Source organism: Strigops habroptila, chromosome 8, assembly GCF_004027225.2.
Source record: "Strigops habroptila isolate Jane chromosome 8, bStrHab1.2.pri, whole genome shotgun sequence".
Lineage (NCBI taxonomy): Eukaryota > Metazoa > Chordata > Aves > Psittaciformes > Psittacidae > Strigops > Strigops habroptila.
The window spans coordinates 29,955,114-29,971,411 of NC_044284.2; the positions used below are offsets into that span (position 1 = coordinate 29,955,114).

A 16,298-nucleotide genomic window follows, 5' to 3' on the forward strand; every position below is an offset into this window, starting at 1 on the left:
GAAAACTGTGGAAACAAAAGGTTCCTCAAAAGATGTTCTGGAAATGTGTTAAGCAGAAACAGTTAGTTATGCCTGGCTGTATGGCAGCTCTGTTATGTGGACAAAAGTCTTCTCACAATGTGAATAAGAACACTCATTGTCAGTTGTTTATTTGAAGCTTCTTTCCCCAAAGCCATGTTCTTCATGTTTTTTTATATATTTATGTTCTCAATCCACTGGTCTCTCCATCTGTCTCAGAGCCTTTCAGACACATTTTAATTTGTGCTCCGCCTTTCATTCCTGCTTTCAATTATTCCTTGGTTAAGTCTTTTTTTGGGGCATTTTTATATTTTCCCCTGTTCTAAAAGTATACTACTTTAGAGAGATGAAAATACTGCGAAGAATTCCTTTTCCACCCCAGATGATAGCAATTGACTAATTTCATGTTCGTTTGTGTATGCAGATTTAAATTCTATAAAGAATAGGTAGTCCAATTTCCTGATGGATTTAAAAACGTGTAAGAGACATATAGAAAGGACACGTGGAAGGAAGTATCAACATCCAAACCTTAATTCATTTGCATTATTACTGTCTAGTGGTCATAACATTCAAGGTTGGACAAAGTCAGCTTTTCACAATAAAGCACAATTTGTTTTAATGACTTGTTAATTAATTTTAGTATTTTGTTAATTGCAGGGCTCATGCAAGAATTAGCTGCCACTTTATTAAGGGAAAAATTAAAAGATAATCTGAAGAGGAAAAGGTTTTATTATGGAATGATAAGGCTACGCCTCTAAACCTCTGTAGTTTAGGTTACAACTATATGAGTTGAAGTCCTAAAGGTACAACAGTTACCTTGTAGCACCTGGCTTACTTTTAATCAGAACTCAGGACTATTTTCCATAGCATTTAAAACAATGTAACTTCAATAAACTATAAATTCCCAGTTCTTGGCAATTATTTATTGTAATAAGAAATTAGAGTGGTATCGGGGGGGGAGGAAGGGGGGGAAGTTTGTCACAAATAGTATTTCTATAGCCACTAAAGCCATTAAAATGTTTTAGTGCTTGCATGTGTCCCATAACATTTACTTCCAGTATTTTGGGCGCGGTGATGCACTAGTGCAGCCCAGCTACAAACTGTACCACACTCAATAAGAGAACATTTTTCAGAAGCCCAGAGTTGTCAGAGAGCTCCTGGAACAGTGCTGCCAATTCCAGCTACCAAGTGAAGATAATGCTGCCATTAACATGAAGAAAATATCTGAAGACAATTGACCATTCTGAGGAGGATTTAAAGTTCTAACATCATAAAAGATTATTATTTATGTGTTGGCAACAGACAAAACTATGTCTGACTTGAGACCTGAACGTGATGATTGTCACACCACAGCATTTACAAAGAAACTGAGAGATCAAGAGGTTTTACATTGAGGAACAAAAGTGGTCCTATTAAAATAGATTACAGGTTGTTGTTGCAGGTTTTTTTCTTTAAGCAGGATATGAAACATTTCAATGAACTTCTCCTAAAATACTCTTTATCAAAGAGATCAAAAATACTCTTTATCATCCTAAAATACTCTTTATCTTTATTTTGGAAAAGCAAAGCATTAAAGTTGAATGTATTTAAGTCCCCTCATCCAAGCACACTGTGTATTCTTAAGCACTTTAGCAATTGGTTGTTGTGCAATAACTTAGCTAAAAAAAGGATGGGAAGTGGGTGAAAGACCATTAATCTTGCAGCTGAATAAAGAACGAACAAACAACTCCACTGGGGCTTAAACTGCTGCTGTCTCTTCCCCCCAAAAGAAATAAGTAAGAGTGTCCACAAACTTCAGTTCTCCAAAAGGCTTCAGAGGAATTCAGGGAAAGCCTGACAACACTTGCCTGCAGTTAGGTCTCAGCTACAGACTCTATGCAGAAAGCTGTAAATCAAAACAGATGTCCCTAATGTTTATGAAAAGCTGACAAATCACCATCTCCTACAACATGACAGATGGTCTGCATGGACTGCACCAAGTATATATTGCAAAATAGCATAATGAAAGTCCATTATATTATTTCTTGTATTATTCAACTCCGGCAGCGTATGATTAATATTTTTTTCAAGAGAGTGGCTTGAGAATATACCGATCACAATAAACCCCCAAAATTGCCAAACAACATGAATATAGGTATATAACAATAAAAATTCTGGCAGGTTGTGAATATCATTTTAAATACCTATTGAACTTTTTTTTTTTTTTTTAAGAAGTATTTCCCTTAATCTGGATGGGAATGAGTAATTATAATAATTTCCATTATACACGGAGAAATAGGAAGCTGTTTAAAATCAAAGATTACCTCGTTTATAGAATACAAAAAACCCCACCCCAAAATAACCCAGATCCAGCAGCTGGTGAAGTATTGTAAAAGTAATGGTTTCAAAACAGAAACCACATTTTAATAATAATATTTTTGTTTTCATACTTAGAAGTGAATTGTGTTTATGTGATACTTTAAGTTTTCTAGGACAAGAACTACTGTTTATTCTTTGCAGAACCTTGGATCAGGAAGTTACGGAATTAACTAGAGCCTCAAATCTGTAAAAAACCAGCAGCGTTATGGTTACATCCCAGTAACACAGCTGAAGTACAGAAACATGAATGACCATGTCTCACTTCTAAGGAGCTTTGCTTGTTTTTCAGACATCACTGCAGGTTCCCAAAGCAGATGAGGTAACTTAATCGCAATTTATAAACTATCAGAAGAAAGGTACTTTGTCCTGGTTTCAGCCATGACATACTTCAAGGATGACTTTTGCTGATTTAAGACATCCCTCAGTCAATTCTTTGCCTGATCCACTTTATAAAAGATTATTTCATAACCATGTGTATGACTTAGCAATGAATTCCTTACAGGTTATTAGCCTTACACAAAAATAGTTAAGCATTTCAGAAGAAGTAGAAAATCAGGAACAAACTTAACCTGGTTTCAATGTTTTGACATGTGAGTTACATGGGTAAGCAACAAAAATTCTTGTATGACTGCTATTGTGGAGACCTGCCTTGTTAGCTGGAAGGGTTACAGTATCTGATCAGATAGAATGGAATCCTTGGGAAAGAGTGGGGAGTGAAACTTTAAAGCCTACAATAGTTAGGAAACGAAAAGTAAGTGTCAAATAACCTGAAGATGACAGAAAAGTAACTGCAAACATTAAGCTGAAGAAAAGATTTGTAAATAAGGAGAAAGAAGATTATTTTTTTCTGAGAACAGACTGCATCTACCAGTATGCAGAGTCTATACACAGAAGTTCTCTGCATTTCAGTAATTGAGCGAAGCTATGCAAGACAGTTTAACTTCATAGATGAAACTTGCTTATTCTTTTTTAATGACTTGTATCAGGATGGGTCTTTCAAATTTTTCAGCTGTATTAAGGGAAATAACTCTTCCTTTTTTACTGAATAAGCAGTAAGTAAGGAGGAAAGAGAAGAAGCAAGCGTAAAAGGGAAGAAGCTTGTCTGATCTCTCACTGACCTCTTGAGAGAAGTCAGACTGAAGGGAGGAACAGCTCTAATCTCCATCAGCTGGGATGCAACAGCAGGAGTGGGAATAGTTCTATCAACATGGGATTTGTGCTGAAGGAACAAGCAAGAGGAAACAAATCACATTCCAGTTTCTATTACCAACTAAAGAGTACAGCAGTTCTGTTACCACACCGCCTCATCACGCTGATGTTAAAAAGCAAAGAACTTCACTGTTAAGAAAGAAAACCAGAAGTTACTGCACATTACATACCAGGCAAAGAATGTATAAAGGCCCAAACTTCATCAACAGTCCATACTGATGGGTCAGCTTGCACCACTGGTAACAAGTCAATGCTCTCTGGCATTTTCCTAATTCTTAGTTCCCTAAGTTCACGTTCTCTCTCTCTTTCACTCTGTCTTCGCAGACGGGTGGTCATGGCAGCTGGAACAGCATCTTCATGAGGAGCCATATCTTCTTCTGGGGATGGATAAGTAATTGGAAGCTGGAAAATGCGGTACAAACACACTACAGTATTAGATTTTATTTGTAATTCCCCAAACAATGCCATAGTTTTAAGCAAATATGCCACAGACCTGTCTAAGAAAATGATCTCGTGACGCCCCGTCAGGGCCACTCGGTCGACGCCCGCGTCGCCCAAGACTTTGGCTATCTGATTTCCGATTCCAGCGACTGGTCTTGTCTGATGTAAACAGCCCAAATTTCTTAGTGCAACTAAGGCTGTGCCTGAAGAAGCAAGATATATTCAATAACGCACTAATAGTTTTTTGGACTGAATTCAATCAAGTAACCATAAAATTACAGTGTTGCAGAAACGCTGCCTAATTAAAGACAACAGCTGTCACAGAAACACAAGAGAAAGGTATCTCAAAGGCCATTTACTCAAACCCCTTGTCTTGATGCAAGATCAAGAGCACCCAGATCATCCCTGGAAGATGTCCATCTTTTCCATTCTTCCATGACAGAAACACCTCTGCATTTATCATGTAGGCTGATCTCTTCTCTAAAATGTCTGCTGAAAGCCTGAAGTCACATTGTATCTTTTGCTTCCATTTTCCCTACCTAGCTGATACCCAGGTAGGGAAAAGTTAAAGGAGGCTGGAGGCAAAAAAATCCAATTTTAACATTAAGGAGATGAATCCCTTCTTAAAATTATTTTGCTAGTAGTGTCCCAACAAGTACCAAATAAAAAATACACATTCCCACTACTTAAAATGGGAATGTCTCACATGGAGGATTAAAATAGCAGCAGACATAAGAGAAAGGTAGTTTCTAGGCACACTGATGCAACAAAAGAACTAAGTGGTGATTAGAAATGAGAAACTATTCCCATTTCTAAAAATCTGGAGTTAAATATAAATTTTCCAGCTGTAATGATGCAAGATTTTACATTCAGATGTTGACTATGAATTCTTCCTCTCTTAATCAACCAAAATAAAAGCAGCATTCGAAACCAAAAGAGAAACAGAAACCAGCCTTTTTCTTCTGCAAACCACACCCAAGCAAATGGCATCACCTGTTTTCAGGAAAGGAGAAGCTTTAGAAAACACAAAATTATTTATGTTTATGAATATTTCTATTTTACTTTATGCACATAAAGAATTTTTACACTGTTACTAAAACCATTTAAGAATGTTTGTTTATCTATGCAGCATTTCGATTATGCCAAGATAAACTCAGGGGTTTTTTTACCCTAGTATCACAAAACAATGTAAGAAAGCCCACCCAGTCCAGCATTCTTTCTCTGACATTGCCCAACAACAAGAGGAAGATAACAGGAACATGAGAAATCTACAACGCCTGGTTGCCCGTGAACCTCTGTACTGACTTCCAAACTTAATAACCCTTAATGAATTTCTCTTCCAGGACACCCATCACCTTCCCAAAAGCCCAACAGCATGGCACCCTCTGGAAAGAGGTCCACAATTTTACTGGAATTCCCCTTTGTCTATCTTCTTGAAATATATTATAGCCTACCACAGCCCTTTGTGGCCATATACTCTGCAAATGCAGGTAGCAGGCAGTCATGTTTTATTGTTTATTTTTCAACACCAGATACTATTTGGGTGCTATTCCATTAACCAGATAATGTTAAACATTAACTAGACAGAGTACCTTTTGGCACAGGATGTGGAACAGAATCTTTTTGACCGTAGAAACTTATTGGAGTATCCCATTTTCCCGCAAAATTCACACTTCAGAAGATCATTTTCAATTTCATCCAGTCCCTCTAAAGAAAGGCGTGAAGCATAAAGAAGTCAGCTTCAATGACACAAAATTATGTTCTAATTTCTAATCTCAAGCAGGCAGGTAGAGGACTTTTAAATATCTAACACATTTAATTAGATACTATGATTAACAGAAAACTGTGCAAAGCTAAGCAAATCAGATATCATTCTCTATGAAAAAGATCTTGGGCAAACTGAACCTTACTAAACCTTCAATTAAGTTATTCAATGAGCTTAATCAGCTCTTTTGTTAATTTTCAAGCCATCCATGAGCAAGTATGCCCTCAAACATAGCAAACAATTAAAAAGAGGTGTAACAGTCCTCATGAACTGCTTATAAAGAGTTCATTAAGAGAACTGGGTATCCATGGTCTAAATTCAAGCTCTCCTGTAATGACATAGCACATTAACCTTTTAAAATAATTTCTTTGAATTGCTACAACAAAAGGGACTTGTGAAAGTATGACATTGAATCTTATCTGTGAAAAAATTAAACTGTATATAATAAAAACCCTCCCATGATTATAGCATCTACTGATTTAGTCTACTGTTACAGAATACTTTTCTGTTGTTGGCGAGATGAGGAGGCACTTTTCCTGCTCCTTGTGAAGAATTCAAACACCAGCTGAGAGAAATACGAGTAAAAGTAGAAGAGCCCAAAAGAAGGCAGGTCAAGGCAGCATACACATCACATGCTGAATGTCTATGCTCTCTTCTGCTAGAAGCGTATCTCATGGGTAAAGCATGGTTTGTACATAGTTTAGATTAATGCCACCATATCTGCAAACCAAACCCAACCGTTATCCTCAAACACCATCTGTGAAGTACATCATAAGGAGCAAAGGAGTGAAACTGGCATAAACTGAAATGTAACATTTTGTGGTCACTCAGGTCAAGTAAAAGAACTGCACACCACATGGCTGCAATCATGGACAAAATACATGGCTCAAAAATTCAGTGACTAAACACACACACATTTCTCCCACATTTCTGATTTACCTGAGTCACTGTTTCATATACTTTGCCTCTTGCTATTCACCTCCCATGTTCGTATTTTTAATTTTACATAATTAGTTGCAAAAACTGCAAACTAGCTTTTTGTTTCAAACTCTTTGTAAAGCTTTGATGTCAGCTAATATAAATGCAGGTATCAAAGTTTAATTGAAAGATTTTCATTATGAACCTGTAAGTCTGCTATAGAGATGTTAACTCACTAAACTGCTTGCACTGACGAGGTAAGAAAAAAGCACTAGTACAGCAAAGAGCTGAAAATACTGAAAAGGGTATTTGAATAATGTATCTCATGTATCAGGATGTAGCTGAAGTCAACAGATCTTCTGGCAGACTGAAAATTACCAGGTTGCAAGTCTCCAACAGAGTAAGTTGGTATCACACAAGAAGTAAAAACTGGAAACAACTGGGGTTTTAGTCAGGTGAAGAGAAGGCTCAGGGGGACGTTACTGCTCTCTACAACTACCGAAAAAGAGGTTGTGGTGTGGGTGTCAGTCTCTTCTCCCAAGTAACAACTGAGAGGACACCTCAGGCTGTGCCAGGAGAGGTTTAGATTGGATATTAGAAAAAATTTCTTCACCAAGAAGGTGATCAGGCATTGGAACAGGCTGCGCAGGGCAGTGGTGGAATCACTGTCCCTGGAAGTGTTCAAAACCGTGTAGATAAGGCCCTTAGTGACATGTTGTAGTGGTGGTCTTAGCAGTCCTGGGGTAATGGTTGGACTTGATGATCTTAAAGGTCTTTTCCAACCTAGCTGATTCTATGATTCTAAATGGGAAACACACACAATCTTACCAACCTTGCAACTGAAGTTAAATACCAGAGATGCATCCTTCGAATAAGTAACTCTCTCTCAAAGAAAACCAAACAACCCCAAAGCACTCATTCCCTACCCAGGTCATGCTATGCGGAAAAAAGTGACAACAGAGTGAAGCGAAATTTGATATTAAGAGCCTTTTCTTTTGCATATTAGGTGTTTCTACCATACAAGCAATCATACCCTGGTTTAGTATCAGAAAACCTCCTTTGCTCAACTTCTACATATGTGGATGTGTCTCAGTGCTGGATGTTTCCTACCAGCTCATCTAATGAGGAGTTGCAAATTGCATACATAAACCTAACACCAGCTGTCAGGAACAATAACTAAAAACAAAACCATGAATGGTTGAATAAAATGACAGCAAGCTGTTTGAAATGTGAGAAACAACATAGTGTTAATACTGAAAAGTTCTTAGGGAAAATGTCATTGAAAAGAAAACTGAATTAAGATCTACTCTAACAAATTAAGGGCAAAATAACTGCTGCAAACAGAGCTTCATAGAAGATATGCCAGATGGCAAAAAGTTTCTTTTGTTTTAAATATATTGGGTGAAACAAGGCATTAAAAAAAGCTGCACTCTGGATCAAGAAAGCAATTTTATTTAATAGCAATTTACTGAGCATAGTCATGAGCTAAAGGATCTACCAGTCTCATTTTTTATTTAGAAAATAGTATTACTCCATTGAGCTGTAAAATAACCAAAAAATGTCAAACAAGTCATAAAATTTACCAAATTATTACTTCCCCCCTCCCCTTTTTTAAAGGCTCTTGTGTTTGATGCTTTCATATCAAAGGGCTTCCCTCTCAAAGAACTGGTTAAATGGAAGCCTTCACTGGGAGACGATACCAAAAAAAAACCAACAGCAATTTCAAATTAAATTAAATTAAGGTTTAGAAAACTTCCAGTCATGCTGCAAACCTCCACTATTAATACACCAGATGCTTGCCTTCTAAAATTTAGTCTGCCATGCCTATGTGAAGGTTTGTGAAGAATAAGGTACGGGCCTCAAATTATTTTACAGTAGAATATCGTGCAATATATTTAAAAAATGGATTCTGTAAAAATTGTTTCTTCATTTTTCTATGTAGACAACTTAATTACAACATAAGCAAAAGAAAGTTTCAGTTACAAAACACAGCATTTCAAGTATCTGCCACTCCCTAAACTAGGTTGTTACTGCAAAATGAAGCAGGGATCTGAGACATGCTAGTAAATGCAATCATATAATCAGCCATAATTCAGGAAATCATGTTTATGTTTCATTTTCAGGCACTGTTTCCATAGTTTCTGATGTTATATCAACACATGTTATATCTGCACAGATGTTATACCAACATGTACAAGGACTACAACCCATCAGTATTTCCTTTCAGCAATGTCATTCCAACCTAAACCAGCTCCTACTAAAAATCAGTGCTACAAGTAAAAACATACTTTTAAGTTGACATACATATTGCTTGAGCAGTAAAGTATATCAGCCTCATGCAAAAATTCCAGCCATGTTTACTTGACTTCACTACCCACAAATACTCTTCTTGAATTCAGAATGCTTTCTAAAGCAAGCTTTCTACCTTGTCTGCAATCCTTGACCTGGGTCTGATCCAATACACTTATAAGCAGTAATGGATATAAATCACTGCAGTAAAAAATAATGTACCAGAATCTAATAATCTAGAAGACTGATCTTGAGCTTATTTGATTGCTGAGATACATAGTGGATGCAGCCAACTTCCCTATTGCACTTCAGTCCCATTCACCGAGGCAGAAACCACAGTAAGTAATGAACTGCCATCAGAGTTGCCACCCTGGAAGTTCCTGTGAGACAAGATCTGGGAGACAGACTGTTTTAACTGAATGACAATTTACAATGACCGGAGTGGGAAGCAGTTGAAGCACAGCTATGGTAACAATTGCTACTGCTCAGGACATGCTCTCCTGACTTTTTTTTCCAGCTACTTCCCCGATGCAGACCTGTGGCAAGAGCAGGCACCGTATTTGTGCCTTCTTAATCTGCCCACTACAGTTTTGACATGAGAGAAAAGAAATATTTCAGAAGAACAAAACTAAGAGTTGCATTAAGACAAATTTAACCAGATCACCAAAACCAGCTCTCGTGCAATTGCTCAAGATGCGGAACAGAAAATCCGGAGGTGGCTGAAAAATTCTGGACTTTCAAAACTTGGATGAATTTATACAAAAATGAGTTGAATAACAACTTGGCTTTTCTGGGCCACGCCACGGTTTAGTTTCCATTGCATAACATTTGTGAGGCTACCTACATTTGGTCTTGAATAGTCATAGTGGTGTAACACATCCAAAATACTTGATTGCCGAGTTCTAAAAATCTATGGTGATGATTATGTCGGATAATGAATGGGTAACTCACATTAGCTCATGGGTTGTGCTGGAGACCACTGTATTCTAAGGAGAACAAGTGTTTTCTTGACATTTGTATGCACCTACAACAACTGACGTTATGACGTGTAGCTAGCAAAAAACATTTGAAAATAGTTTCTATTAGAGATAAAGACTGGAGAAAGATTCCAGAAGTACAGGTGGGACGGGATTCTGTAATACATACAGAACTGAAAGGAAGTAACACGGGTATTTAAACAAAAACTACAAACCTTCTGCAATCATATCCTCTATCTCTGTGTCCGATGAGTTGTCTGCATGTTTTGTATTCTGCAAGTCTGATTCAACACACACAACACTCATGATCTGACCCTCCACTAGCAATCTTTTTTCTGCAGGCTGTTCTACCAGCAAAGATGAACGACTTACCTATTGCAATAAAAGCAAAGCAACAGTGATTAACTGAACAATGAATAATCGAAAATAGTATTTGCGACTTAGCAGTTGTAACTGAGACTAGAATCACAGTTTCTATTCCCTATCAGTGAATCGTTATTATAGAGTGCCAAAGCTCTAAATACCATTTCTCAAACAAAGACTCACTCCTGCTCTGCAGTTTGCAATTATATTTAACCAAGGAAGAAACACATTTTATCTAGAGAAATGAAGGAATGGGAAAATAAGAGACACATTAAATTAGTTAATAAGGCAGGCTCATACGTTTTAAACTGTCCATTTGTGGATTTAAAATTTTCACCAGTAATTCTTACCACAGTACTAATCACACCAAGCTCAGCAGGGGGCTTGCCAGTGCTTTAAACAACAAAATTCCAACATTTTAGAATTTTAACACAGACTTATACTCATCTCAGAGCTTTAAATTGAGGTACCACTTAAATTGAGGTATCTAGGAGAGGAATGTAAAACAAAGTTATTGCAAATGGTAGCCTAAAAATCACTCTCTGTAGTTATCTCTAGATACAACCTGTAACTTAGCTGTGTCTCTGCTTTCATTTAGTACCTTGCCATCCAGTGACACCGGCAAGTCAAACAGTATCACGAATTCCAATTATATATGTAAGACAATACAAAGAGTATACACGTATACTGAATGCTGTAGGAAACATGCAACCAATCAATGGAAAAAAGGTCAAAACCAACATGTGAAATACGATTCAAGATCTAAATAGCTACTAGCCACAAAAAACTTCATCCTTAAAAACAGTCTCTTTCAAAAATTAGTAGTAAGAAACTCAGAACAACTTTTACACTTACAGGGAATGGCTCTAGCCCCTCCTGAATCACAAAGCCTTCAATAACATGGGTCAGGATCTGTGGTTTAACAATAGCCTGTGGAGGTTTATTTTCTAGACTAGGAATGCTATTGGGCATTGATGTGCTGTTGCTTCTTGTTGTTGCTGCTGGAAGCAAAAGAGGTGGTGGTGGAATAGAAGCATGTGAAGGATCAGACGGAGATTTAATTACTGAGGCACTGACGGATGACGTCACCGAAGGTAGTCCCCCGTGTTCTGAAAAAAACAAAGTATGTTGTGGTTTTATCACTCGTGTCCAACCATTGCCTCAGAATTCTAGAAATAAGAAGAGATGAACACACCATCTGCACCCACCATCCCATAACACAGGTTCTTCCCTATGGTTTATAGACTTCACCTTCAAAACAACACAGTTTTCCTTATTAGACTATTCCACAAACAGTTATCACAAACATTTTCCTTTACTCAGTATCTACTAACTATAAGCCTCGTTGGCCATGAATTACCTACACAAATCACAGATCTGTAAGTCAAAAGCAGAAAACAGTATTTTTGAACATTCTATTCTCAAGACTGAGCAGCTGAGATATTTCTAAAGAGAGAATTGAAACATGATTTGAGCCTCAGTAACCTGCAGGGTCACAAGTATACACAACATCCAGCTACTAAGCACCCAGTTATGTCCATAGCATGCATATATATATATATGTGTACACACACACCCCCCACCCCCTATATATAGAGAGGGGTATGTATTTGGATATTTAGCACATCAGGGAAGTTACATTAGTTTGCAGGACAACGATTGATACAGGCATGTATATTGTACAATACACTGAAGAAGAGAAATTTTCATTGGTAGCTTTTGCATTAGAATGGCTCCTTACTGAGGTATGTATGAAAAGAAATGGTGCCAAAAAGAATCATACAGTGTAGTCAACCATTCCAACAGCAACTTCTGATTGCTGACCCGAATTCACACCAGAGCAGTCAGCATATTTTGCTCATATCACACAGCTATAGTTAAAGATTCACTGGAGATTGACATTCCTGTTAAGATTTTTGCATAAAAGTATATACTAAAGAGCTCAAACAAGCATTTTCTGTGCTACATATTATCCAAATACATATATAAGCTATACCTTTGGGACCAAAACATCTGTTCTATCACATGGATTTCAAATATATTTCATACTTAAAAATATTTTTCTTTTACTTAAAAAATTAAATTGCTAAATTATTAAAAAAAAAAAATAATCAAAATCATAGACTTTTACTTTAAGCCATCAATAACTAGTAGGAGTTTCTAAGCAGACGAGCTACCTTAGTTTGATATTTGTTCTCACCTGACAATGGATCTTCTGAATTAAGTGCCTCTCCATTCCCCAAGTTTACGGCTGGTGGAGACAAAGTGGGTGGCGTAGGTGTTCTAGCCATGTGGACACAATCTGATTCCTCAGGCATCTCTTCTTCACATACATTCTCCACTTGGTAAATCTGCATCCAACAAACTATTGCTTTAGAGAGAGTTCCATTCTATCTTAATACCTTAAAAGAGTTGCATAAATACAGCTTTTAAAATAAATTACCAGTTAAAATGTTAAAATATGCTAATCTAATAAAATAGCAGTTTTCAAACCGCCTACAAAACAATGAACTTTGGGGACATCACAATGTCTTTGAGAGAAAAATTTGAGAGAAAACAAAGTATTTTGTTACAAATAGCAAAATATAAAGAGGCACCATTCTAACAAACAGACCAGAGATCTTGCCTTATCTTTATAGTTTGCTGTATTTTTATCTACACACAGACACTTCTGGCTATTTAAACACTTCTGCAAAATGCAAGCTTTATAACATAATGCCAAGTCTGCAAACTGTTCTCTATTTTATACAGCCGTGTAATCAAACTGAGTATTTTAGAAGAGTACACCAAGACTTTCAAGGTAGTGCTAGACTAAGGTATTTTCCTCAAAACGGTTAAAGTAAATTTATGTGAATTACTGACAGCCAGTTTAGCAGATTGGGATGTAAAACACCACCTTGTTGAAAGCAAACCTGGCTTCTACTCTTTCACCCAACTTCTACATGAAATATCAGAGAGTTGAGATTCTCATTACCCTTTTAACATAAATTAAACAGCACACCTTCTTCCTCAATCTGTTGGTAGCCCGAAAAAAGCCTACAAGACCTGTTGATTCTTTTGCTTGCATCAATCTCATTAGCATGTTACCACTAAAGCCTATTAATGCCAACTTAAATATCAGCTTTATCTGCATATCATTTTATTTCACTGATATTTCACTGTACATTATTTTAGTTCAGTGTGACTGAAGCTGAAATCTTCAGCTGAAACAAGCTGAAGACATCCAAGACTAACACCAAGCTAAATTAAATGGCAGTGATGGGGAACACCAAGACAGCATCAGAAATTCCCCTATTCTTTTACAAAGATGATCTTTTCAATGTTAGTACAAAATTAATTATCCAGAACTCTATTATCTTAATAATCTGCTATTTAACTTTGCACCCAGTAGGGATGATTCTGCTAGTCAAAATTTCAATTACCTGTATTACACTTGTGTTAACATAAAGAGGTAAAGCTTACAGTACATATGGTATATTTATCAAAATCCATTTTGACATAAGCACCGAAGCTTGACATATATTTATGCACTTTTTTAACTTTAGATATGCTGCCATTTCATTAAGAGAGAAGATTTCTGGGCCCAAAAGTTGGACTTTCATGATTCTTGGTTGGTAATTTTGACTGATGATCCATTACAAAAAGCCTCTCCCCTGGAAAAAAAACAAACCAACCAACCAACCAAAAAAACCAAAAACCAAAAAAACCCCCAAAAAACTCAGAGAAAAATGTCTGTTTTCTTAAAACTTGTTTCTGTTATCAATAGGTTTCTTCTGGCCCTCTGTCTGGCACTTAGTTTAGCTCCCTCTGAAGCCAAAAGGCCAGACTTACAGCTCTTTGGAGAAGCTGAGAATAAAGAATAAAGGACTGCAGTATTACCACTTACCACTGGAGATTGAATTGGTACTGATGGTTGCACCTGAAGATTTACTGCAACAGTCTGTGGTGGTGGAAGAGTTTGAAATGGCAGCTGTACCAAAGCTTCTGCAGCAGGAAGTTCTTCCTCAGAAACCAAAGTGTTTTGAACCAAAACCTGGCCCTGGGACAGAATTTCAGGCTGCACTTGTAAAGACTGCACAGACTGCAACGGCAGTTGTTGAATTTGGGCTGAAGATGTTGAAAGCTGAGGAGGAGCTGCAAGAGGGATGGGTGCAGACTGCAAGGCTGGATATTGCTGGTGCGGTGTCGAGGACACGATCTGTTGGCCTGGGGAAACTAAGCTGGGCTGATCTACTGACGCTATATGTACAGCGGGGGAAGATGGAAGTGGAAGATGTGATGGAAGATTAAGTGGCTGTGCAATTGGTCGAACTGGATTGGCAGTAGTTTGCTGAGGAGCAGTCTGCTCTGGCTGAATTGCTGCTGGCACAAGGGAGTTTGCCTGTGATTGAATAAGTGCTTGAGGGTGAATAATTATCGTGGGCGATTGACTAGGGGAGTGAGAAGGTGGAGGGGACACCACTACCGACTGCTGAGCTGACTGGGATGGAGTAGGAGATAGTGTTAGAGGTGGAGGATGCATGTGAATAGGTGAGCAATGAGACTGCACACTGCTGGGACCTGGAGGAAGACCATGGCTTGGGAGTGGTAGACAGTGCTGCGATGGAGGGGGCTCCTGACCCGAATGAGTCTGAAGTGCTATAGGCTGGACTTGCTGCTGTTGTTGCAATATCAGCTGATGATGAGAAATCTTTGGAGATGGTGAGTGAAGTGGGATCTGCTGATGTTTTACTAGAGAATGAGGTTGCAATGGAGAATATGAAGCTGTGAGAGGGGGGAAAAAAAGTGACAATCAGTATTTATTTCTTTAAGTCTGGAGAACATTATTAAAATATTGAAAGAAATGAAGTTTCTACTTTAAAGTAAGACCAGCACAGCTTTTGCAAACCTTTGACCTATGTTTAGAAATATCTTCTCTGACAGCATGTAGTACACAGGAATAATTCGGAGAATATATCAATTTCCAATGCAAAACATAGCAATGAATAAAGGAATATAGCCATGCTTTTTGCATGTACATACACAGACATGTACCTTCTATATAAAAGTATCTAAACTTATCTTTCTGGTGTTAGCTCTAAGATTATTGCTGATCCAGCCTTCACTTACTTAAGTATTTCATACAACTTTAAAGGCATTTAACATTTGCTTTGTAGCAGACCGGAATGGAAGACATATGAATGTCATGTCACAGTCAACAAGATTTGTTGATAACGGCTAAGTTAAAGTTTAAGCAATACCATTTTGAGAGACTAAACAAAATTCCAAGAGTTCAGTACGAATTAAAACCGTTCAAAGTATTTGCCTGATCTTGAACACACAAACTGAAAGGTATGAACCTAAAAATAGTGCAACTTCCAGAGATACCACATCACCTTTAAGTGAACCAGCAACTCATTAGTAATTCCTTACAGCACATGCACACATATTTTCCTCCACATGCAAACCTCTTCTTGCTTTGTTGTTTCCACTTCAGAAACAACTCAGTTATGTTGTGTTTTTTAGTATTTATTCTGCTAGTGAAGATGGATTTTTTCCTTACAAAAGTCAGCCCTAAGAGCATTAGGGCTCAATACCTCAAGAATGCCTGCCTCGCAGTGTCACTCCTCTAAAAGCTACCATTAAGCCAAACTAAATTCCACAGAATTCAGACCATTGTCTAAACAACTCTTACTCTTTCAAAATAAGGAAGCTAAAATGCAGATACACTGCATGCAATTGCATGCTTATTTTGATTTCTCTCATTATACAAAATACTAAGATTCTTGGGCACTATTACCTACAGATTTATACAAGTACTTGATATATGAACATGCCGGTGACACAGACAAGACGAAAATAAAAAAAACCCCACAAAACGAAAAATCACCAACAAAAGAGATTTTGATGACAGCGAGAGACTTGAGGGGGTTTCAGCCCACATATTGCTTCCCAGAGACCAGGGATGACACGTCCTGACA

General features: G+C 37.5%; 1 protein-coding gene across 6 annotated transcripts in view; it reads right to left on the bottom strand.

The window, feature by feature from the left end:
- PHC3 (polyhomeotic homolog 3) overlaps positions 1-16,298 on the bottom strand; it is a 32,593-nt gene that overhangs the window by 3,022 nt on the left and 13,273 nt on the right. For 4 of the 6 annotated variants that reach the window (XM_030496459.1, XM_030496458.1, XM_030496460.1 and 1 more), the window contains exons 8-14: positions 14,225-15,102; positions 12,539-12,689; positions 11,194-11,447; positions 10,191-10,347; positions 5,619-5,733; positions 4,079-4,229; positions 3,756-3,987 (exon numbers count right to left, since the gene is read on the bottom strand). In XM_030496459.1, the coding sequence (XP_030352319.1) occupies positions 3,756-3,987; positions 4,079-4,229; positions 5,619-5,733; positions 10,191-10,347; positions 11,194-11,447; positions 12,539-12,689; positions 14,225-15,102 (1,938 nt within the window). Of the gene's footprint in view, positions 1-3,494; positions 3,556-3,705; positions 3,988-4,078; positions 4,230-5,618; positions 5,734-10,190; positions 10,348-11,193; positions 11,448-12,538; positions 12,690-14,224; positions 15,103-16,298 lie in introns of all 6 variants that reach the window. The other 2 variants (XR_003992943.1, XM_030496461.1) reach the window with 2 other exon arrangements.